This window comes from Oncorhynchus masou, chromosome 6 (genome assembly GCF_036934945.1).
Source record: "Oncorhynchus masou masou isolate Uvic2021 chromosome 6, UVic_Omas_1.1, whole genome shotgun sequence".
In the NCBI taxonomy this organism is placed as follows: Eukaryota; Metazoa; Chordata; class Actinopteri; order Salmoniformes; family Salmonidae; genus Oncorhynchus; species Oncorhynchus masou.
In genome coordinates, this window is record NC_088217.1 from 69,844,372 (window position 1) to 69,868,648 (window position 24,277).

General features: G+C 42.9%; 1 protein-coding gene across 1 annotated transcript; it reads left to right on the forward strand.

Moving 5' to 3' along the window:
• Nucleotides 1-69: 69 nt before the first annotated feature.
• LOC135542516 (ribosome biogenesis protein SLX9 homolog) lies at nt 70-23,037 on the forward strand. Its single transcript, XM_064969532.1, has 6 exons — nt 70-391; nt 675-795; nt 9,998-10,066; nt 14,885-15,053; nt 22,040-22,108; nt 22,349-23,037. The coding sequence occupies exons 1-6, from the start codon at nt 203-205 to the stop codon at nt 22,476-22,478; spliced, it is 747 nt and encodes a 248-aa protein (XP_064825604.1). The 5' UTR covers nt 70-202; the 3' UTR covers nt 22,479-23,037.
• Nucleotides 23,038-24,277: the final 1,240 nt, after the last annotated feature.

A 24,277-nucleotide genomic window follows, 5' to 3' on the forward strand; every position in this document is an offset into this window, starting at 1 on the left:
TTGCCCACTCCATCAGTCACTGCGGGACTTTGTGAGGAAGAGGCGGAAATATCGTTTGCACGTAATTGTTTCCCCCGGTCACATATCACAGAGACGCACATTTTGTTGTCAAAAGATTTTCCACGTTGTTAGCTAGCTCGAGCATGAATGTGGCTTCGGAGACATATCGTATCTTTATTGAACTCAGTAACTAAAAGGCAGTATGGTTGGAAAGATAAAGCGGGTCCGTGAAAAGCTTCATCAGGCTGCGGTTAAACTTGACAGTCCACCGTCCGGTAGCGCAAGATCCACAGATTTAGAAAAGGCACCGATTCCAAGTGGTTCATTCATCTTCGATGTAAACAAAACAAACAATGCACAGTTGCACATAAGGAAGGATGAAAACGCGAAGGTATTTTATCAACACATAATTTAACGTTCGCTTTCCAACTGCGTCTCTTCTAGATGGTTTAGCTAACGTTGTAGCTAAAACTATTGTTAGAACAGTTAACGTTAGCTAGCTAACAGTTATCTATTTCACTAGCTAGCTAGTTGTCAGCTAGCTAGGATCATAATGTATACATACATGTTCATGGGATCAACCTAGCTGACTATAGAGAAATTACTTTGAAGTGTGTTTTTTCCCCTCCAATATATTTATGTTGGGTGTCAATGTGGATGTTCTCTTCCAACAGACCCCACTGAGTTCCTTTCCAAGTGGAATCTTTGCTGGCACACAAATCAGCCCTGAAGCCCTCGTGCAAACTCTGAAGTTTGAAGAACCATCCAATGACACTGTTACACCTGCACAGAAAGGTAAAGACACTTTGATTGTCAAACCAAATATTTAGCTACTTAATCAGTGGAAATCTGCACGAGAGTACTTGTCTGTGTGTCTCAACAACTAACCGTATTCTACCTTCAAGTACATGCATTTCATTTTCGTGACGTTTTAGCTCCCCCAAACGTCCAGGAGACATTGTTTATTTCCAGCAACATCAACCAGACACACAGTATTTTTCTGAACACAATATGTTATTCTCTTCTACCACAAGAGGGCAGAAAATACAAAGGAATCACTCGACGGCAAGTGACTTGTGATGTGACGATGGCAACAGCTCAGTCTATGCAGTATATTGCTTAGCGATGGCAACAGCTCAGTGTATGCAGTATATTGCTTAGCGATGGCAACAGCTCAGTCTATGCAGTATATTGCTTAGCATTGGTATAACATTTGTAATGAAGAAAAGTAAGTAGGATGTTAACCTATAGATAAGAAACGATGCGCACGCCAACCTCTTCCCTCTTGAGACCGAGGCTCTTTTTGAATAAGCTCAAGCCCAATGTAAGTCAGTCAGAGCAGCTACTCCAGCTGCAGTGGCAGAGCTGCAGCAAGAAGCCCGTCTTCCTTGTTAGACAACAGAGGACTGGTTCTATTTATAGCCGCTCTGCAGCATAAATAGTTAAGGCACGAAATCAAGGTTCTGTTCAGTCGCCTGCATCAGTGTTCCTCCCTGACTAGACGAGTTGTGGCACCACTGACGGACACAGAGGAGGCTGGTGCTGCAGGGTGTAGTTCTCTTGGTCGGGTACCTCGCTGCGGCCCCATGGGAAAGCATCAGGTGTTCCTGTCCCTTGTGTATTACAGTGTAGCAGTGATGATGTCGATACACAGCGTGTAGTCGTCTGCCCTGACTCTTTGTCAGAGAGACTGTCAGAGAGCTGCGTTGAGTGTCACTTTTACTGTTTGTCTTTCTCATCAAGGTTGTTCCAATGTCTTGTTGTCTCTTGCTTGTTTAGGCTTTTGTCTGTAGTGCATGGTGGGAGGGGTGTTCAGGGGTGCCCGGTCCCTGGCTGGCTGGCTCGATCTCTGGAGATGGTGTCTGGCTGTTCCCTGTAGCTAGTGAGCAAGGATTTAAATAGCTTCCGTTTCTGCATTCTGCTGTTTCTTTCCTCTTCTTGCTCTCTTACTCGCTTGCAGACGCGCACACACACTGCTAACGAGTACTCAGTCTTCAGCCTTTTCTTGCGTCAAAACTAACCGGGTGTGTTAATATGTTGGATGTGTGTGATCTAATAACAACGGGTATATTTAGCTATGTCTATTGATTAGGCTAACTAATTAAAGCAAGTGATTTCCTGGCTGATGACAAGTGTATGAGATAATAAAAAAAAAAAAAGGACAGGGCAATGAGATGCAGTATTCCATCTGTTGCCATGGTGAAATGTTTGTCAGCGTGCTCTTGTTTTCCCAAAACAGTGTCTGTATATTGGCCTCTTTGTGAAATGGTAACTAGGTTCTGGAAAGCAAAATCTAATTTGACACTACATTAGTGGGAAAAGAAAATTGAGGCGATATAAGTAAGGGTTTATTAAGAATGCTGCTTTTCATTCCTGTCCACGGAAATGGTATGAATTGGATTTTTTCCCATCTCATCTAAGCAGACAGACATTGAGAACTGTAGGCTCTTCTAGCTGTGAAAGCTGCTGTGATTAAAGCACTGCCTCCTTCTACACATTAACAATGAGGGAACGGAAGGGAGCCGGCGTTATAGAGAGCAATTATTTTAGCCTACAGCTTATCACTTCAGCTAAACACTGTCACGTTGTCGTGTTAATAGGGGTTTTTCACCTGAAGGATCCCAAATTCACTTTCACTGACTCTACTACATTAATATTACATTTATTTTGGTTCTTCTTCGCGATCACTCTGTCCTCAGCGGTGTCTCTCTGCCCACAGGGATTAAAGCCCCTCTGGTTTCTGTTTGGGCATCTGTCCAGCTAGCCACTCTACTTTGCTATGCTGTTAATTATAAAATACTCGCTTCTTTCTGCTCCGGCAGAGAGAACAAAGCAAATGCTGTGTGTGTGTCATGTCTTTTCATCCGTTGCCTGTTGTAGGTCCCCCTGGGGGCTTGTAACCGAGCAGATATATATCTGCCACTTTTAATTCGATTGATTTAATTAGTATTATTATGCACACTTACTGTTGGTGCTTGGCATATTTGTTGGCACTTTGTGTGCATGTTTGTGCGTGCCTTTTTCCTAGTTAAATAAAGGTTAGATAAAAAATAAACTTTTCCCATCCTGACTTTGTCTCTGCAGTTGATTTTCTTTTAGGCCTATTCAATTGCCTTAGTTCATAGTCTTCACCAGGGCTCTACGCTGACATTTAAAAAACTTTTTTTTTTACAAGGAGCATGTGTACACCTAAGTTAAACAATTTAGGAGCACAATTCAAAATATTTAAGGCAACAAGCTGTTTTCTTTGTCGTAATGGTGCAAGCATGAATCTGCCAGGACGCCAGGTCGCACAGCAAAATATTTAGGCTCATATGCGAGTAAAACGGTCGCACTGTAGAGCCCTGTTCACTTACATGTATTCTGTGCTACGTGCGTCTTGAACAGAACAATCTGTTTCAAAGAGCAGAACTCCTTGCTGCCATACCACGGCGTGATGTTAAAAGCGATGACTGCGGCAGTTGATCATTCAGTGACCACCTCTGTTTTGACAAAGAGCCCTCTTTGCACTTTTAATAGGGCATATCAGTATCTGAGCCGGGACCCGGTGAAACCACCTCTTTATCTTGTTGTCAGCGCCCCAAAGGCACTACCCCTCCTCTCCTCCACCTAACAGAGAGCTGCCTGTCAATTAAGCCAAAGAAAAGGTGGAAAGCGGAGAGGCTAAGCGGGGGCAAACCCAAGCAGGAAAGGAAATATGTAATTCTCCCAATCACTCATTATAAAGCCTAATCAAGATTCACGTTTTTGTCACGTGCACTAGTACAGTGAAATGCCTTTCTTGCCATCTCATCGGTGCTATCTATTTCACTGTGTGCTGAGAACCCAATCCTCTCTGGGGGAACAGGGAGGACCAGGGAGGTGGTAAGTAAGGCTCTCTTACCCCACCACAAACGGCCCCAGGTCGGGTCGGCTTCACCCATCAGCAGTTCAGGACCAGGGCTGTCAGGGACGGGGATGCAGCAGTAGTAGCGATGCCTATCTGGCCCCTGTACCTCTGCTGCTACAGCAGGACAACACATTTGTTGTCGACACTGCGGTGGCAGATTAAAGATTGGACCAGGCAGGAAGGAACTGGCCTGTGATGAAAGGTGGTGTGTGTGTTGCTGCTGGAAGAGCTGTATCTGAGCCTGGGCTGAAGATGCACGTAGAAATGAAAAGAGAGCGATGAAAATACTTTGGCTTGGTTTGATAGTTAATTTTTACGCCACCATGTTTTGGCTTGAGATAAACTCTGTGATATTGAAGCAGTTTCCGATATAAGGTTAGAGATTTTCGGCCAGGATTTATTAGTTGCAGTGATATACCCCGGGGGTTAAGAATGACCCTGATTTGTGATGTGGGGGCTGGGTCTTGTCCTGACTCATCAATCGCCATGGCAGCAACAGCAGTGTGGGTGGCTGGGAATTGGTGAGGTCATCCTGTCAGTGAGAAGGGAGTCTAACTTCAGTAGATCTAGGTTGTGGTTGGGTGTGGCCCAGTTGGTAGAGCATGGCGCTTGGACCACCAATTTATCGTTGGTTCCATTCCCGCTGGGGCCTATGGAAAATATATTCAAACTTGACTGGAAGTCACTGGATAAAAACATCTGCTAAATTGCATATTTACAGTATATGAGGTTAGTTGGAGTCAGTGTCACACTGTGTCTTTCGTAGGGGGGGATCGATACAGTTACATATCGCATGTGTATATTATTTTGGATGATATTGTATTGATACTTTGACTCGAAAGTATCAATTTATGAAAACTATTTTGCTAGGTAGAGTTACCCACATGAAAAAATACTATAGTATAAATTAGAGGTCGACCGATTATGATTTTTCAACGCCGATACCGATTTATTGGAGGACCAAAAATGCCGATACCCATTAATCGGCCGATTTAAAATAAAAATGTATTTGTAATAATGACAATTACAACTATACTGAATGAACACTTATTTTAACTTAATATAATACCTCAATAAAATCCATTTAGCCTCAAGTAGATAATGAAACATGTTCAGTTTGGTTTAAATAATGCAAAAACAAAGTGTTGGAGAAGAACGAAAAAGTGCAATATGTGCTATGTAAGAAAGCTAACGTTTCAGTTCCTTGTTCAGAACATGAGAACCTATGAAAGCTGGTGGTTCCTTTTACCATGAGTCTTCAATATTCCCAGGTAAGAAGTTTTAGGTTGTAGTTATTATAGGACTGTTTCCCTCTATATCATTTGCATTTCATTAACCAGCGTTACCCATGCAGAGCAAGGGGAACAACCACTCCAAGGCTTAGAGCGAGTGAAGTTTGAAACGCTATTAGCGCGCAGCTGATAAACGGCTGATAAATATATATATATATATATATATATATATATATATATATTTATTTCATTATTTATTTGAGGCTAAATTGATTTTATTGATGTATTATATTAAGTTAAAATAAGTTCATTCAGTATTGTTGTAATTGTCATTATTACAAATTCATTTTTAAAAATCGGCTGATTAATCGGTATCGGCTTTTTTGGTCCTCCAATAATGGTATCGGTGTTGAAAAATCATAATCGGTCGACCTCTAGGCCAATGCAGCAGCACATTCACCCAGCATGAGCACTTTTAACCATGTTAGCTAGAGCATAACTCAGATATGGAGGACATTACCTCAATGTAGATTATTTGTCAAAGTGAATCATTCCCCTTGGCATAATTTCAATGATAAATACTATTGTGAAAGGTATTATTGGGGCAGTCCATACCAGTGTTGGGGTCCATTTCAATTCAGAAAGTACGCTGAAACCACAATTCAAATTTTTCCCAGTGCGTTTCAATGAAAAAAAATTTGTGTGATCTGAATTTGCTTTACTTTCTAAATTGACTGGAAATGAAATTGACCCCAACCCTGGTCCCATACCATAATGGCTGTTTGCATAAGGAGAGAAGCTGTAGGATGTTTTTAATAGCTGTGGATAGGCGAGGAGGTGGCAGGGGAATGACAAACAAACACTATGAATTCTCTCCCTTGTGACTTACTCCCGCTGTCCCACATGGACAGTTTCATTGCCGCAGAATGATATTAGCTACGACCACACAACCCGGACATCCCTGCCAGCTCCCCCTGCCAACCGCGCTGCCCACTCCTCTCCTTTAGTTCTTTTCCCTTCCTGCTATCGTTAGTGGAGAGTCATTCCCAACAGAATGTAGGCTGAAGAATTGATTTGCCTCTACAGCGTGGGCACTGTGTATTGTATTGTCATAACATGATTGGAAATAGTTCTTTCCTGCCTTTCCTCCTCACTTTTGTTGATAAGTCAAATCCATTTCTAACACATTAAAGTACCTATTCAAATACATTCTACAAGGAAGCTAGATTCAGAGATGGACTGGCACAGTACAGATGATTTAAGTTATTAGGTGGGTTCTTATATGTCCTAGTCCAAGTCTGTGTTATACACATGTGAATTGGACATAATGTGTTTTATTTTTGTATAACCCCCCCCCGAGACACCCTCTGAGAGTGGGGTCATGGCCAGTAACATAGTAGCTTAGTAGCCACACTCAACCCAGTACAGTGATTAGGACCCGAAGGCCAATTCCATCACACTCGCTCATTCCCATGTGTTTTTAATGTCTTTCTCTTGTACCAAATATCTGTTTTTCGAAATGCAACGTGAGGACTGTGTTTTCAAAGCTTACGTTTCAACTGGAAGTACCTTAAAGCTAGAATCCTTAATTGCTACTTCCATTTTATGGACTTGATATAATTACTGACATACCCTGTTGAAGAATATAACTTATGCATGCCTCTTGAGCTTGGTTCAACGATCATACCCTAGAAATATAAGCTTGTTTACTCCAATGTTTGTAAAGAGTGCAAATGTAAACAAACACTGGATTGCCTGAAAACATGGTTAAAACAAACCAAGAAAAATGATGATGGATGGTCAGTCTATGACGGTCACATTTCTCCAGGCCCATCCCTCAGCGTTTTACAACAGAGGTGGGGTGCAACCCATGTCACTGCCTCGTACCACCTGTCTGTAGGCTATATCCAACATTTAACAGAAGCTCATCTGCGTCATTAAATGAGATGCTATTGATCGGGGAGGTGAAGGGAGTGGTGCCCCATTAAACAACATCTCCAGGCTCTCCGTCTCTGCTCTGCACAATGCTGTAACCTCAAGCTGCCATTCAATGATTGGACGTTTCTAATTGAACACTAATGATAGATACGACATCTACAATGTCATGGTAATGATGACAACGTGATTCATCTGAAAAGGTCTGGATGAATAGACCTAGTTATTGATCCATCGTCGTGGTTATTGTCATTGGCAGACGAAAACAACATCTATCAAAACGAAACAGATCTCCTTTGTTCAGTTTGACAGGAATAACATATTGTCGCTGAATAGGCAACCACAAAGTGCTGTACGAACCTCTTAAAATTAGATCCCAGGGTACAATGTTGCCTTTTCGGAGATGATGCATTGTGGCACTGTGTGTTGACATAAGGAACATGAGAGTAAGAAAGGTCTCTACTAGAGATGTTGCGGCATGTAACATTTGGGTCCCATTGAGTTTCACTTTACCGATCTCTCAGTCATGTCAGTCAAGGACTGCGGCGTTGCTAATTACAGAGCCAATTCCATCAGTAGGCTCTATTAGCTACAGTGGGGCAAAAAAGTATTTAGTCAGCCACCAATTGTACAAGTTCTCCCACTTAAAAAGATGAGGCCTGTAATTTTCATTATAGGTACACTTCAACTATGACGGACAAAATGAGAAAAAAAAATCCAGAAAATCACATTGTAGGATTTTTAATGAATTTATTTGCTAATTATGGTGGAAAATAAATATTTGGTCAATAACAAAAGTTTCTCAATACTTTGTTATATATCCTTTGTTGGCAATGACAGAGGTCAAACGTTTTCTGTAAGTCTTCACAAGGTTTTCACACACTGTTGCTGGTATTTTGGCAAGCCTCACCCTTTTTCCTCCAAACATAACGATGGTCATTATGGCCAACCATTTCTATTTTGCAAACCGTAGTTTGGCTTTTTTATGGTGGTTTTGGAGCAGTGGCTTCTTCCTTGCTGAGCGACCTTTCGGGTTATGTCGATATGACTTGTTTTACTGTGGATATAGATACTTTTGTACCTGTTTCCTCCAGAATCTTCACAAGGTCCTTTGCTGTTGTTCTGGGATTGATTTGCACTTTTCGCACCAAAGTTTGTTAATCTCTAGGAGACAGAATGCGTCTCTTTCCTGAGTGGTATGACGGCTGCTTGGTCTCATGGTGTTTATATTTGCGTACTATTGTTTGTACAGATGAACGTGGGACCTTCAGGCGTTTCTAAATTGCTCCCAAGGATGAAGCAGAGTTGTGGAGGTCTACAATTTTTTTCTGGGGTCTTGGCTGATTTCTTTAGATTTTCCTACGATGTCAAGCAAAGAGGCACTGAGTTTGAAGGTAGAACTTGAAATACATCCACAGGTACACCTCCAATTGAATCAAATGATGTCAATTAGAAGCTTCTAAAGCCATGACATCATTGTCTGGAATTTTCCAGGCTTTTTAAAGGCACACTCAACTTAGTGTATGTAAAGTTCTGACCCACTTGAATTGTGATTTAAGTGTAATAATCTGTCTGTAAACAAATGTTGGAAAAATTATTTGCGTCATGCACAAAGTAGATGTTCTATTCAACTTGCCACATCTACAGTTTGTTAACACGATATTTGTAGAGTGGTTGAAAAACGAGTTTTAATGACTCCAACCTAAGTGTACGTGAATTTCCGACTTCAACTCTATAGGGCCAGGCTGCAACACACACTTAATTTTCCCAAAGTCATGGAGCAGCGCATCGATCCTGTTTCTCTCTCTTTCGTCAACAGAGCTTGAAATCACAGGGATGGATTAAAAAAGAAAAAAAGCACACCACAAAATACTGTCACCTGCCCTGTCAGATATCAAGGCCATGTTTTGTGTTCAAAACAATTCAACCGCTGTACTGTAGTTTTAAATCAGTGATTTGCTTTTCTTTACCAACCCCATCTCATTTTCTCTCTCTCAAATGTGTACGTTTTCCACTAGACACTCCAGTGATATGGTAGACAGTGACCATATGCGTACTGCCCAGCATCTGTTATTTGTCATTGCGCTACAGGAAGCAACTGTCTGTGTGATAACCTCTGCTCTTATCGCCCAGTGTCAGTGATAGCGCTTTCTTTGTCAGGAAGGGCAGAGATGGGAACAAATGCTCACACACACACACACACACACACCACTGGGGCTACTCTAAGCACAGGGGGCCCTCAACTTGTTTGTCCCAATTACTGAAAACATTCCATCCCAGGATGTTTTTCTAAAGAGGGGGAAATAGATAGATATAGTAGGTAGTGTTTTCTGTTCTCAACCCCCCCCTCCCTCCGACGGTATCTCTCCCTGTTCTCCATGCCTTTGAACCAGGAAAGACATGCCACATGTCCTGATCTAGCCATATCTTCTTCTGAGGTGCTCACAACAATACTGTGATTACTTTCTCCCGTTGGGCTTAAAGTTTTACGGGCTTTTCTTTTTCCTGTCCAATCAAGCTCTCACTGGGAAATGTCCATTTTTATACCCCAAACTCAAATCTGTTATTATAATTCTATTCAACTGTGAATGATTTATTTGGCAATGGGAACATTTTTACTGGTTCCATTCATCTTGTGGAAAAAGACCTGGCACGTTTCGATTTCCAAAGCATTTAAAAAAGTTGCCACTCTTCCTTTATCGTTGGTGAATTGCTTTGAATGTTGGTGAATTGCTTTGAATGTTGGTGAATTGATTTGAATGTTGGTGAATTGATTTGAATGTTGGTGATTTGAATTGGCTTTGAATGATATTTTCTATTGTTGATGATGACCTCTTCACATACATTGTGGGTACCCTCATGGGTATGTTTTCTCTACTGAATGCGTGAAGTATCAGTGTAACATTGTGGATGCTCACTCACTCACTCTATCTGTTCACAGCCCCGGAGGAGAAGAAGCAGCAGACAAAGAAAGAGAAGATGAAGGAGAGGCGAGACAGGTGGCTTAACAGTGAGTATTATCATAACGTAACATAGATCTGACTCGTACTGTTTCTCCTATTTGACTGGTCTGTGACACCTTTTCCTTGTCAGCAGGAGTAAGGCACCCTCAGAGTTACACACAATCGGGAACTTTATTGGCAGGAACATATGTGACTAATGTGGTTCTGTACAAAGAGAGATGATGAATGAATATACTGTCTATACTAGACATATCATGATAATGAATGGTTAAGCAGATACAAGAGCAATAATAATATGGGCCGAATACTGGTACTCACTTCTGCCCACACACCATCACACATGTCCACTTGAAGAGAGACTGAGTAGGCTCCAAGCAGGCAAGAGGACTGTGTCCGGTTCCCTAGAAACCACCAGACGCTAGCAACCGGTGGCCTGGTCACAAAGGTCAATAGGAGATTGGGGAGCCAGTTCATGACCCCTTGATCTCTGGCACGGTTTGGGGCCTGGGTGGAGTGAGCTTCATTAAGTGATAAGACTCACAGGCAGGGGACTCCGTAACAGATCAAATGTTATTTGTCACATGTTTCGTAAACAACGGGTGTAGACTAACAGTGAAATGCCTACTTATGGGCCCTTCCCAACAATGCAAAATAGAAATAGCGTAAGAAATTGAAATAAAATAGCACAAGGAAAAAATAGAAAATAATAAATACACAATGAGTAACAATAATATGGCTATATACACAGGGTACCAGTACAGAGTCAACGTGTAGGGGTACGAGGTCATTGAGTTAGATATGTACATATAGGTAGGGATAAAGTGACTAGGTAACAGGATAGATAATAAACAGCAACAGCAGCATATGTGCTGAGTCAAGAGGTTTGTGCAAAAAGGGTCAATGCAGGTATACCGGGTAGCAACTGGTTAACTATTTAACTAACGATTTAGCCGTCTTATAGCTTGGGGGGGGGGGGTGGGGGTAGACTCTGTTCAGGGTACTTTTTGTTCCAGACATGGTGCATTGGTTCCGCTTGCTGTGGAGAACAGTCTGTGACTTGGGTGGCTGGAATCTTTGACAGTTTCAACCTTCACGTTTTTGTCTTTCGACACTCCTTAAATCCTGACATTGGGGCTCTCTCGCCAAAGAGTTTGAATTTATCAAAAGTAGTAGGCTTATGCCTTTTTGTGTCCAAAAATCAAATGTTTGAAAGGCAAGATATAGATGCCTTCAGGACATAACAGCATTAGGTCGGTGCGATGAGGAGCTCCATCCCCACTGATCTCTACTGAGAACCTGAGGTCTCTGCGCTGCGCCAGCCCGCGACAGAGCTAGCTGTGTCTATGTATTTACAACCCCTTTTTAAAGCTACAGTCTGGCATTTGTTAGCCAGCAAATCAGCAGCCCTCTGAAATGACCATTGAACAGAATCCCAGATTGCACTTTTAACACCACCACCTACTTTTCTAGAATTGTGATCACTTAGTAACCCAATCTGCTGATCCAATCAATTCTCTGTGTAACACAAGATGTCTCCTCTGTGCATATCATTAGGCTCTAATGATTCTTTTGACTCAGTCTGAAATTAGAGACAGGCTGCGAGCCTCAGACCTCTGCAGTTTTTGGAAATTAACAAGGAGAAAGAAAAAAAATTGGATAATTGCTTTTCCGACGTAGACCAACTGTATTCCAGGAAGAGGCAGGGCTGTCTGTATCTGCAGTATGGGGGTCCTCTGGATCTGTACTGATGAGGATGTGCAAAATATGTGTTGACGAATAAGGGTTATTATTCCGACTGTATATTCCACAGAGGTGATTTAATACCCCATGTGTTCCTTCATTTAGCCTAAATAAGAGATGGAGGTGGCAATTCAATCAAGTATCTAGCTACAGTTCTACACAATCTGGAAATAGCCTAAGGATTAGCCTAAATGACATGAACGGCGAATAATTTTTCAGCAGACATTTTAATACCTTCAACACGTCCTGTCTATGATCAGGTCGTATCCACCAAAGTCAGAATTGATACTTAAAGCCATAAAGTTTAATGCGCCTCAATTTTCACCTGTTCACGAACTGTACGTCTGTACCGATGACATCTGGTTTGAATATTCCTCCCTTTTGCTCTGATCACAGTATTTGTTCAAGTCTGTGGGGATGTCGGATTTAGTGTTTTGCAGCAGATAATGGTCACAGTCAATTACATGGGCAAGTCTGCACATAAGAAACCATATGGCTCATAGTCATCATAACTCATGGCTGAAATGGATGGGATCAACACCACTCTATGATGAAAGCCAAAAGGCCCAAACCACAATGCTTTTAACCATATGTTTTCAATCTCAAGAGAAAGAGATTGTCCTCATACTTTTGTATCCACTATGTAGTGTATGTGGACACCCCTTCAAATTAGTGGATTCGGCTATTTCAGCCAAACCTGTTGATGACCGGTGTATAAAATCGAGCACACAGCCATGCAATCTCCATAGACAAGCATTGGCAGTAGAATAGCCTCACTGAAGAGCTCAGTGACTTTCAACTTGGCACCGTCATAGGATGCCACCTTTCCAACAAGTCAGTTCATCTAAATTTCTGCCTTGCTCGAACTGCCCCGGTCAACTGTAAATGCTGTTCTTGTGAAGTGGAAACATCTGGGAGCAACAAGTTCCAAACTGCCTCAAGAAGCAAACGTCCGCACAATAACTTTTCATCGGGAGGTTCATGAAGTGGGTTTCCATCCGAGCAGCCGCATACAAGCCTGCGCAATGCCAAGCGTCGCCTGGAGTGGTGTAGTGCTCGCTACCATTGGACTCTGGAGCAGTAGAAAAGCGTTCTCTGTAGTGGTGAATCACGCTTCACCATCTGCCAGTCCGACGGACGAATCTAGGTTTGGCGGATGCCAGGAGAACGCTAACTCTGACTGCGAGCCAGGCCTAATTGTCCAACCTCAGTGCTCGACCTCTCTAATGCTCTTGTGATAAATGGTCCCCACAGCAATGTTCCAACATCTAGTGGAAAGCCTTCCCAGAAGAGTGGAGGCTGTTTATTGCAGCAATGAGGGACCAACCCCATATTAAATGCCCATGATTTTGGAATGAGATGTTTGACGAGTAGGTGTCCACATACTTTTGCTCATGTAGTGTATAAATGCCACTCTACAAAGGGTTATAGGTCATCTTGGTAAGGCTTGTTGTGGAGGCATATCTTTGACATACAGTAAGTCTCTGTTGCTTGTGCCATGATGGAAACAACATTGTAACCTTCCTGAACCATCAAAAAAGAAAAGCGTCAATACAGGACTAAGATTGAATCCTACTACACCGGCTCTGATGCTCGTCGGATGTGGCAGTGCTTGAAAACTATTATGGACTACAAAGGGAAACCCAGACGCAAGCTGCCCAGTGACACGAGCCTACCAGACGAGCTAAATGCCTTTTATGCTCGCTTCGAGACAAGCAACACTGAAGCATGCATGAGAGCACCAGCTGTTCTGGATAACTGTGATAACGCTCTCGGTAGCCGATGTGAGCAAGACCTTTAAACAGGTCAGGATTCAGATGGATTACCAGGACGTGTACTCGAAGCATGCGGGGACTAACTGGCATGTGTCTTCACTGACATTTTCAACCTCTTCCTGACTGAGTCTGTAATACCTATGTGTTTCAAGCAGACAACCATTGTCCTAGTGCCCAAGGAGGCGACGCTAACCTGTAAATGATTACCGCCCCATACCACTCACGTCGGTAGCCACGAAGTGCTTTGAAAGGCTGGTCATGGCTCCCATCAACAGCATTCTCCCAGACACCCTAGACCCACTCAAATTCAAAGACCGCCCCAACAGATGGCAATGAAACGGGCTATAGGGAAGAGGTCAGAGAACTAGCAGTGTGGTGCCAGGACAACAACCTCTCCCTCAATGTGAGCAAGACAAAGGAGCTGATCGTGGACTACAGGAAAAAGTGGGCCCAACTGGCCCTCATTAACATCAACGGGGCTGTAGTGGAGCGGGTCGAGAGTTTCATGTTCCTTGGTGTCCACATCGCCAACGAACTAGCATGGTCCAAACACACCAAGACAGTCGTGAAGAGGGCGCGACAATACCTTTTCCCCCTGCAGGAGACTGAAAGGATTTGGCATGGGTCCCCAAATCCTCAAAATGTTCTACAGCTGCACCATCGAGAGCATCCTGACCAGTTGCATCACCGCCTGGAATGGCATCTGACCGACCATAAGGCGCAACAGAGGGTAGTGAGTACGGCCCAGTACATCACTGGATCCAAGCTTCCTGTCATCCAGGACCTATATAATAGGCGGTGCCAGAGGAAAGACCATAAAATTGTCAGACTCCAGTCACCCAAGTCAAAGACTGTTTTCTCCGCTACCACACGGCAAGCGGCACCAGAGTGCCAAGTCTAGAACCAAAAGGCTCCTCAACAGCTCTATCCCCAGGCCATAAGACTGCTGAACAATTAATCAAATGGCCACCGGACTATTACATTGACCCCCCCCCCCCCTATTTATTTTATACACTGCTGCTACTCACGGTTTATTATCTATGCATAGTCACTTCACCCCTACCTACATGTACAAAAGACCTTAACTAACCTGTACCCCGCACACTGACTCGGTACAGATACCCACTGTTTATAGCCTCATTATTGTGTTACTTTTTATAGTTTTTCAATATTTTTTTACTTTAGTATATTTTTACTTTAGTAAATATTTTGTTAAACAACAGTGCAATTCAAGAATAGTTAAGGGCTTGTAAGTAAGCATTTCACGGTAAAGTTTACACTTGTTGTATTTGGAGCATGTGGCAATTAAAGTTTGATTTGATTTAAATGCTTTTTTTGTGTGACATTTAGAGATCAGCTCCATCAAGCTGGCCAAGGAGCAACAAGTGGCCCAGGCTAAGAGGGCAGCCATGCCCGTTGTAGGTGACATGAGGCCACTGGCAGACGCCCTGCCAGAACTCTGCCAGCTCATCCCCTCCACCACCAAGACCTCCAGAAAGGCCTCCAGAAAGAACCGTGTGTAAGTACATATCCCTGGGGAACACCCCAACAATGCTATGATTTCACACCATCCTCTTTTTCCTCACACCCACTGACTGTTCTTACAGCTGTAGGTTTGTCTAGCAGAGCCTTGTTGCATCCATGAAATGGGTCATCATTTTCTTTACCACCATGTCATGTCATAGGTTCCATTTATGTCACTCTGTCGTCTCCTCACACTGTCCAACCCTTTGTCTGCCTTTTGTCAAGTTGAGTTTATCCAAGTGAATTTCAATCCTCTGTTTTAGGTCTTTCTTAGCATTTTTGTCACAGGAATACATGAGCTCATAATGTCCTAGTGTTTGGTTGGTCTCAGGGGCCCCTGGTAGCAGGGGCCAGCCCAGCAGCAGTGCTTCAGGACACTGTCACTGGGTTTAATGAGCCATGTTACAGCACAGACCTGGATGGACATTTCCATATATTTTCCACACAGTACATTATGACAGAACCAGAGTGCCACAGCACACAATACTCCCCTACCTCTACAGTATGGCCTTCAGCACAGTTAGCCAGGCTTTAGTAAGTCGTTTTGAGGCGTAGAGGACGGATGTGGCAGGGTTGCAAGATAATAAGGGAGCAATTGACTTCCGTTCAAAACAGAGGAAGAAGGAAGAGGACTGGGGTGTATTCATTAGTCGGATTCCATTGCAAAAAGGTTGGTCTTTAGCAAAACGTTTTGGTCTTTTACAAAACCTTTCTATTAGACGAATGCAGGTAGGTCCCTCCTCGTTTCATTCCCTTTGGTTCCTAGAGTAAACGGTAAACACACCAAACGTTTTGCAATGGAATTCGACTAATGAATACACCAGTGGTGAGATTATGCAGTAAAATTCACTAAATAAGAGGGGAAGAAGTCTCCTCCAACGGCAATCCTGCAAGTGAATGAAGTCTGATCTCGTTCTGAGGACATTTCAATTGTGCATTATACCATTCCTCTTTTGGTTTCTGGATGCTTCCAGGGTTATTTATTGCAGTCAAATTCAGCTCGGGAAAGCCTCAGTGGAGCTTGTTTATTGTAATGGGCAGTTTTTCAATCAGTCATAAATGTCTGTATGACTTAATGCCTTGGAGCCAATGCCTTGCTTTTGTTTTTTTCATGTGCTACAGCTCTCTCTCTCTTTCTCTCTCTCTTTTTTTATTTCTCTTTCTTTCTCTCTCGCTCCTTCCTGTCTGTTTCTATCTGTGTCCCTCTCCCTCTCTTCAGCTTAAAGATAAAGTAAAACAAGATGGGGGCTCAGCGGAGCACACACAGGCCCACCTCCTAATTGTAACTATCAGACTCAAAAACAAAAAAAAGCTATGCACCATATAGGTTGTATAAAAGGGCCCTTTAGAATGTTCCAGTACATGTAATTAGCCTCGTGGCTCTTGCAAAGCCTTCCATCAGAGTCCATGGAGACATGGTTGCTAGGCAGTGGCGAGGTTAGCTCCCTTCTCCCAAGTTAATTTTCCCAGGAGTCCGAAGTAGCAGGCGCTATAGAGAAGATCGAGAACAAGTCTTCGAGAACGGTTATATGAACGGTTATATGCTGGTGAAAGGCAGTCTTTTGATGAAGACCAGGAGATGGATGTGGCAAATTGCTTTTGAACCCGTTTTTGACATGCCCGTTGTATATTCATACAAGGAAGTCACGTAAGGCTTAATACTGTTCTGTCGGGCTGACATATGGACGTATTTGAAGTGTGAAACAGGGATCCTAACATAAGCCAAAGGCCAGAGATGTCAGCAGTGACTATAAGTGTGTGTGTGAAGTGTGAACAAGACCAGCTTATGACCGCCAGCTGTGTGACACTGGAATTCCTCTCTGACTGAAGTTATAATTTTGGAATTCTCCATAGAGTAGATCAAACGGGACCAGGCAGATCATGTTAAAGGAATGGAACGTTTGTTCTTTTTCCATTCTGATGATTTTTGACTTGATGTCAGATACATTTTCCTTCAATTCCACCTTTTTATCAAAAACCATAAAATGTCTTTGTTATCTTTAAAAATAGATTTTTAATGGAATAAGGAATTATGGAATAAGGGTACCTGAACTTTCACCCCCCAGAGGAAGGTTGTTCTTCTTGACACTGACAGACACCTCTAAAATAAGATGGGGGTTGTGTGGTTCCTTATACAACTCAACCATTGTAAGAGTGCAGACGGCGCCTATATTACATGCTGGCCTACCTATGACAACTTAGACCCTCTTGCCCTGTATGTGGTAGGTAGAATATTTGTTAGGAACAATGTGTGTGTAGTGGGGTCTGAAATTATTGACACCCTTGATAAAGATGAGCAAAAATGACTGTAAAAAATACATAATTAGATGTATTCACATTTTTTTTAAACGAATACAATTGCTCAGAGAAAGGGATTTTGTTTAACAAGTAAGGTGCCTCCCGAGTGGCGCAACGGTCTAAGGCACTGCATCGCATTGCTTGAGGTTTCATTACAGACTCGGGTTCGATCCCAGGCTGTGTCACAACCAGCCGTGACCAGGAGTCCCATGGGGTGGCGCACAATTGGCCCAGCGTAGTCTGCGGAATGGTTTCCTCCAACACGTTGGTGCAGTTGGTTTTCCTGGTTAAACGGTCTGGTGTTGAGTGCGGTTTGGCAGGTCATGTTTCATTAATGAACATGCACCTGTGGAACGGTCGTTAAGACACTAACAGCTTACATACAGTAGGCAAGTAAGGTCACAGACCATAGTTATGAAAACTAAAGAGGCCTTTCTACTAACTCTGAATAACACCAGAAGCAAGATGCCCAGGGTTCCTGCTCATCTGCGTGAACGTGCTTTAGGCATGCTGCAAGGAGACATGAGTACAGCAGATGTGGCCAGGGCAATAAATGGCAATGTCCGTACTGTGAGACGCCTAAGACAGTGCTACAGGGAGACAGGACGGACAGCCGATGGTCCTCGCAGTGGCAGACCACATGGAACAACACCTGCACAGGATCGGTACATCCGAACATCACACCTGCTGGACAGGTACAGGATGGCAACAACAACTGCCCGAGTTACACCTGGAACACACAATCCTTCCATCAGTGCTCAGACTGTCCGCAATAGGCTGAGAGAGGCTGGACTGAGGGATTGTAAGCCTGTTGTAAGGCAGGTGCTCACCAGACATCACCGGCAACAATGTAGCCTATGGGCACAAACCCACCATCGCTGGACCAGACGGGACTGGCAAAAAGTGCCCTTTGAAGAGTCGCGATTTTGTCTCACCAGGGGCGATGGTCAGATTTGCGTTTATCGTCAAAGGAATGAGTGTTACACCGAGGCCTGTACTCTGGAGCGGGATCGATTTGGAGGTGAAGGGTCCGTCATGGTCTGAGGCGGTGTGTCATAGCATCATCGGTCGCATCATCGGACTGAGCTTGTTGTCATTGCAGGCAATCTCAACGCTTTGCATTACAGGGAAGACATCCTCCTCCCTCATGTGGTACCCTTACTGCTCATCCTGACATAACCCTCCAGCATGACAATGCCACCAGCCATACTGTTCGTTCTGTGCTTGATTTCCTGCAAGACAGGAATGTCAGTGTTCTGCCATGGAAAGCAAAGTGACCGGATCTCCATCCCATTGAGCACGTCTGGGACCTGTTGGATCGGAAGGTGAGGGCTAGGGCCATTCCCCCCAGAAATGTCCAGGAACTTGCAGGTGCCTTGGTGGAAGAGTGGGACAACATCTCACAGCAAGAACTGGAAAATCTGATGCAGTCCATGAGGAGGAGATGCACTGCAGTACTTATTGCAGCTGGTGGCCACACCAGATACTGATTGTTACTTTTGATTTTGACCCTCCCTTTGGTCTGAGACACATTATTCCATTTCTGTTAGTCACATGTCTGTGGAACTTGTTCAGTTTGTCTCAGTTTTTGAATCTGGTTATTTTCATACAAATATTTACACATGTTAAGTTTTTTTGCTGAGTTTATAGGGCAGGTAATCAAGGAGGTGATGGAGTCCCGGTGAGTATTGACACACAGGTGCGTGTAACGATGGTGACAGGTGTGCGCCATAACGAGCGGCCTGGTGTCCTAGAGACCGGAGAGGGAGCACACGTGGCAGATATCCTTTGTTTGCGCTTATGGTCTGTCCTCTTCAATTCAAACCACAAGATTTCAGTGGGTGTCAAGTCTGGAGACTGAGATGGCCTTTGCAAAATGTTGATTTTGTGGTCAATTAATAATTTCTTTGTGGATTTTGACATATGCTTAGTTATTGTCTTGCTGGAAGATCCACTTGTGGCCAATTTTCAAGCTCCTGGCAGAGGCAACCAGGTTTTTGGTTAAAAATGTCTTGGTACTGGGTAAAGGGCATGACGCAGCTGGCCAGTGGAAGCAAAATAGCCCCATAACATCAAAGATCCACCACCATATTTTACAGTAGGTATGAGATTATTTTCAGATCAAATCAAATGTATTTGTCACACACATGGCTAGCAGATGTTAATGCGAGTGTAGCGAAATGCTTGTGCTTCTAGTTCCGACAATGCAGTAATAACCAACGAGTAATCTAACCTAACAATTCCAAAACTACTACCTTATACACACAAGTGTAAAGGGATAAAGAATATGTACATAAAGATGTATGAATGAGTAATGGTACAGAACGGCATAGGCAAGATGCAGTAGATGGTATCGAGTACAGTATATACATATGAGATGAGTAATGTAGGGTATGTAAACAAAGTGGCATAGTTAAAGTGGCTAGTGATACATGTATTACATAAAGATGCAGTAGATGATAGAGTACAGTATATACATATGAGATGAGTAATGTAGGCTATGTAAACATAATATTAAGTAGCATTGTTTAAAGTGGCTAGTGATGTAAAATATATCATTTCCCATCAATTCCCATTATTAAAGTGGCTGGAGTTGAGTTAGTGTGTTGGCAGCAGCCACTCAATGTTAGTGGTGGCTGTTTAACAGTCTGATGGCCTTGAGATAGAAGCTGTTTTTCAGTCTCTCGGTCCCTGCTTTGAAGCACCTGTACTGACCTCCCCTTCTGGATGATAGCGGGGTGAACAGGCAGTGGCTCGGGTGGTTGGTGTCCTGGAGGGCAGGTAGTTTGCCTCCGGTGATGCGTTGTGCCGACCTCACTACCCTCTGGAGAGCCTTACGGTTGTGGGCGGAGCCATTGCCGTACCAGGCGGTGATACAGCCCGACAGGATGCTCTCGATTGTGCATCTGTAGACGTTTGTGAGTGCTTTCTCATTGAGTGCATGTGAGTGCTTTCTCATGCGTTCTCATTTCGAAACAAAGCCAAACCTACCACGGGTGTGTGTGGCCCAAGAGCTATACTTTCATGTCATCCAGCAAATGTAAACACCTAGAGTTTGCTAAACGGCATTGGCACTTGGATTGGCACCAATGATTTGGTCAGATGACATGACAATCAAGCTCTTTGGCCACGCCCACGAAGGGGGGGTTTGAAATGAGAACGCATGAGCAGGAAAGAGCCCCATACCAACTGTATAATATGCTGGTGGATCTTTGATGTTATGGGCTATTTTCTTCCATTGGTCCTGGGGTATTACTTGTTAGACAAAATGTATTTCTCTGTGCAATTGTATTAGTATAAATTTAATATAATTTCCCAATTTTTTTTTTTAGCATACAATATAGATCAGTATTTTAATTATTTACCTCACCTTGCGAGCAAAACTTTTTAGCGGCCTCCCTCGTGACGGCGAAGAGAAAAAAATACATGTTTTAAGTTTCCTGCAATTCTACACATTTTGTCATGTGTTGGATGCAAATGTTTGCAGTTTTTAATATCATAACTGATTATGAATGGATCCCAACCCGGTCGGTCATTCGACCATGCTTACTACAAATTTAAATAGCTGGCCACTTGACCAATCACATTTTTTTGGGGCTGACATGGGCTAGTTGAGTGACTGATGCACAACCAACTTTTGAAATTGCACCTTGTGTATTCTATTCTAACTCTCAACAATAAGTTGATATCGCCACTGAGTTTTTTTAAACATTTTTTTAATTGGTCCGCAGGCCTACAAAAAGGGGTACGGCCCATGGGCCTCCAGTTGCCAATGCCTTCAGGCATTATTGACTAACTAGCTCTTCAGCCAAAACATTCTCTCTTCAGTTGCCAACGATATCAAGTTCTCAGTTGTGTTCCATCTGTGTTATTATGAGAAGAGTTGATATTTATGATGATAATATTTGATTAATTCCCGCGTTGAACTCTTGTAGCTGTCCTGTCCTGGATGGACCTTTTGGACTAGACTGTGTGTTTACTGTAGCTCCACAGGGCTGTTTTCACCTTTTGACCTTTGGCTTCCCCACTGCCTCCAACCTAGCTGCAGTTCCCATGACCTCTTTTGCTGAAAAACACATTTATTTGGATTGAAATAGTTTTAATTCGCAAGCAAGTCCGCGTCTACCCCTTTTTCACTCTTGTCTGACAAACGTGTCACAACTCGCAAGAGCATGTTTTGTCCCACCGCGTTCTTGTTACATCTTTGCTGATGTGTTTGGTAAACTCAACATCCATTTTGCCAAAGAAACAAGGTTCTTCTGTACATCACAACTTGGCATGGTCAACTGTTGGACAAGGCCAGAATGGATCAGCTCAGTTGGCCTGCCTCCATCTCTGTCTGTTATTAGTAAATTAAGTACTCGTCTGTCTGGCCCCAGTCCTAAATAACTAAACACATACAGGAAAATCCTAACTATGGCACTGCCTGGAAGCATCGCACATGGACAGCACATTGTGGTCCCAACTACCATTAAAAAAAAAAAAAAAAAAAAAAAAAAATATATATATATATATATATATATATATATATATATATATATATATATATATATATATATATATATATATATATATATATATATATATATATATATTTGTTTTACATTTTTTTTAACCATAATCATTCCATATGAAATCAATCACTTTTTTGACCACCTTTGTCATTTTGTCTCTCCCTCTCAGGCCAGTGAAGAAGAAGCCAGAACCAACAGACTTCAGCCTGATGAAGCCAGCACAAAAACGCAAACTCCTGTAAGACCTCACATTGACCTGTACCCGACCATGGCCAAACCACCACTGATGATCACATGTCTAACTTGTTTTTCTCCATGAGAAAATGACATGAAGCTTAAATTTAAATGTTGTCCTGCTGATTATCAGCGCAACCAAGATAATAAACTGCCCATCTGCTGTTTACTTTTACCATTATTATGTCTCTTTATTTTATATTTTTTATTACCATACGACCTACGTGTTTTGTTTTGATCTCAGGGAGAGTGAGACCAGTCGGTTTAGTGAAGCTGTGAAGAACCTGGCACACAGCAAGACTAACCCTCTGGCAGCTATTGGTGAGCATCTGAGGAAGAGACTGAAGCAGGAAGAGGAGCAGGGGCCTAGCTAACGTGTTCGACTGGAGGCGCCATTTGGATCTGCAGTAGAGCAGAGACAGGGGGTCGTGTTTGAGATCGACTACGCTGCAGTCGGCAACTGCAGACTGACTGACTGATCTAGAAATAACCTTTTGCATCCTATATAACTACTTATTGTTATTTGTCGATCAGTCATAAATTGATGCTTTCGAACACGGCGATGGCACACGAAAGACCCTGCCTTTTATTTAAGGGTGATGCCTGCATCCCTGAGCCCAATCTACCAAACCTGCCAAAATCAATGGGCTCTTTTTGATTGAAGTGGTTTTGGTCATTGTGCACTATACCAGTAAAACATCAGAGGACGTACAGGTTGTCTGAGTAACGGCAAAGTTCACAACGCCTAATTAGATCATGCCCCCAGTTCTATAGAAGTTGAAAATGAATAGTTACCTTTGTGGATGAGGGAAAAACAAACTGATGTTGTAAATGTTAAGAATAGATCTGTCATCAAAACGTCTCCTTTCAATTTGCGTACAGTGTCTCTTCCACTTTTTCTTTTAAGCAATATTAAAAATGCAATACAGTACATTCAAACTTGCCTTCCATTTTGTATAACACTGCGTATGTGTCACGTCTTTGTGATTATTGGTGAATATGAATTTAGATCAGATCGTGATGGATATGGAACATGGAAGGTTCCAGTTTGGAAGCAGTATTCCGAATACATTCTATTCAAACTGCGATCTGCAATCCTGAGGCTCAGCACAGCAGCATATCCATGGAAACCAACCGGTCATATCAATGAGCATAAGTAGCAACGGCGATGTGCCACGCAGGTCCAGAAATAGAAAGGAAACATCTTCAGCCTAGAACCGATGATGAACATGGATGTAGATGGACACTTCAGACTGTTAGAGCCACAGAGGTTACGTCCAAAATGGCCCCCTATTCCCCATTGCGCTACTTTAGGCCCAGGTCAAGAATAGTGCATTATAGCAAACTGTACGCAGTCAGAGGGTACAACCCCCGGAGGAGGAGGAGGAGGAAGATTAAGAGGCTAGAGGTTCATTGCCCATTCAGGCACCAATCTGATTACATTTGAGAGAAGAATAAATAATAGCCAATTTAATGGAAGGTATGTTGTTTGCTGGCACAGGCCGTTAGCACTTGTTAGTAATGCTTGATATGATTGGAGGAATTTCTGTAGACCATTGTGCTGGATGAGTCCTAATCAGAGTTGTGTAGCCGATACGTGCTTAGTACTCTGCGTGTAACAGGGACATTCTGTCCTTCATATCAACACAGGTTGAAGACTGATAGCCACTGGACCTACAGTAGATTTATCTTGTGGTCCTCTGTAGCTCAGTTGGTAGAGAATGGCACTTGTAATGCCAGGAAAGTGGGTTTGATTCCCGAGACCACCGGTATCTAAAATGTATGCACGCATAACTCTGGATGAAACCGTCTGCTAAATAACATATTATTATATTTTGTTGAATCATGTCGGCCTCTATGGCGTTCAATGGCGCGTTATTGAATTACACGGGCTTATGGCAGTTTTATAGTGCAAATATCAGTCTGCCGTTACCCCCTGGTTACAGGCTAACGTTTTAATCATTACAGTACAGGCAATTGCACTGCCATTCAGCAACACCTATCCATCTTGTCTTAATTTCAAGTATTCGGGAATGGGCATGACTTTGTAACAAGAAGCAAAGCAGTTCAGTTCCCACTGCATATTTCAAAATGATACATGGGATTTTTGTCCTGTATATATCAGTAGGATTACACTAGTCTCTTGTAACAGAGGTTCTGGGTGTGAGGTTAG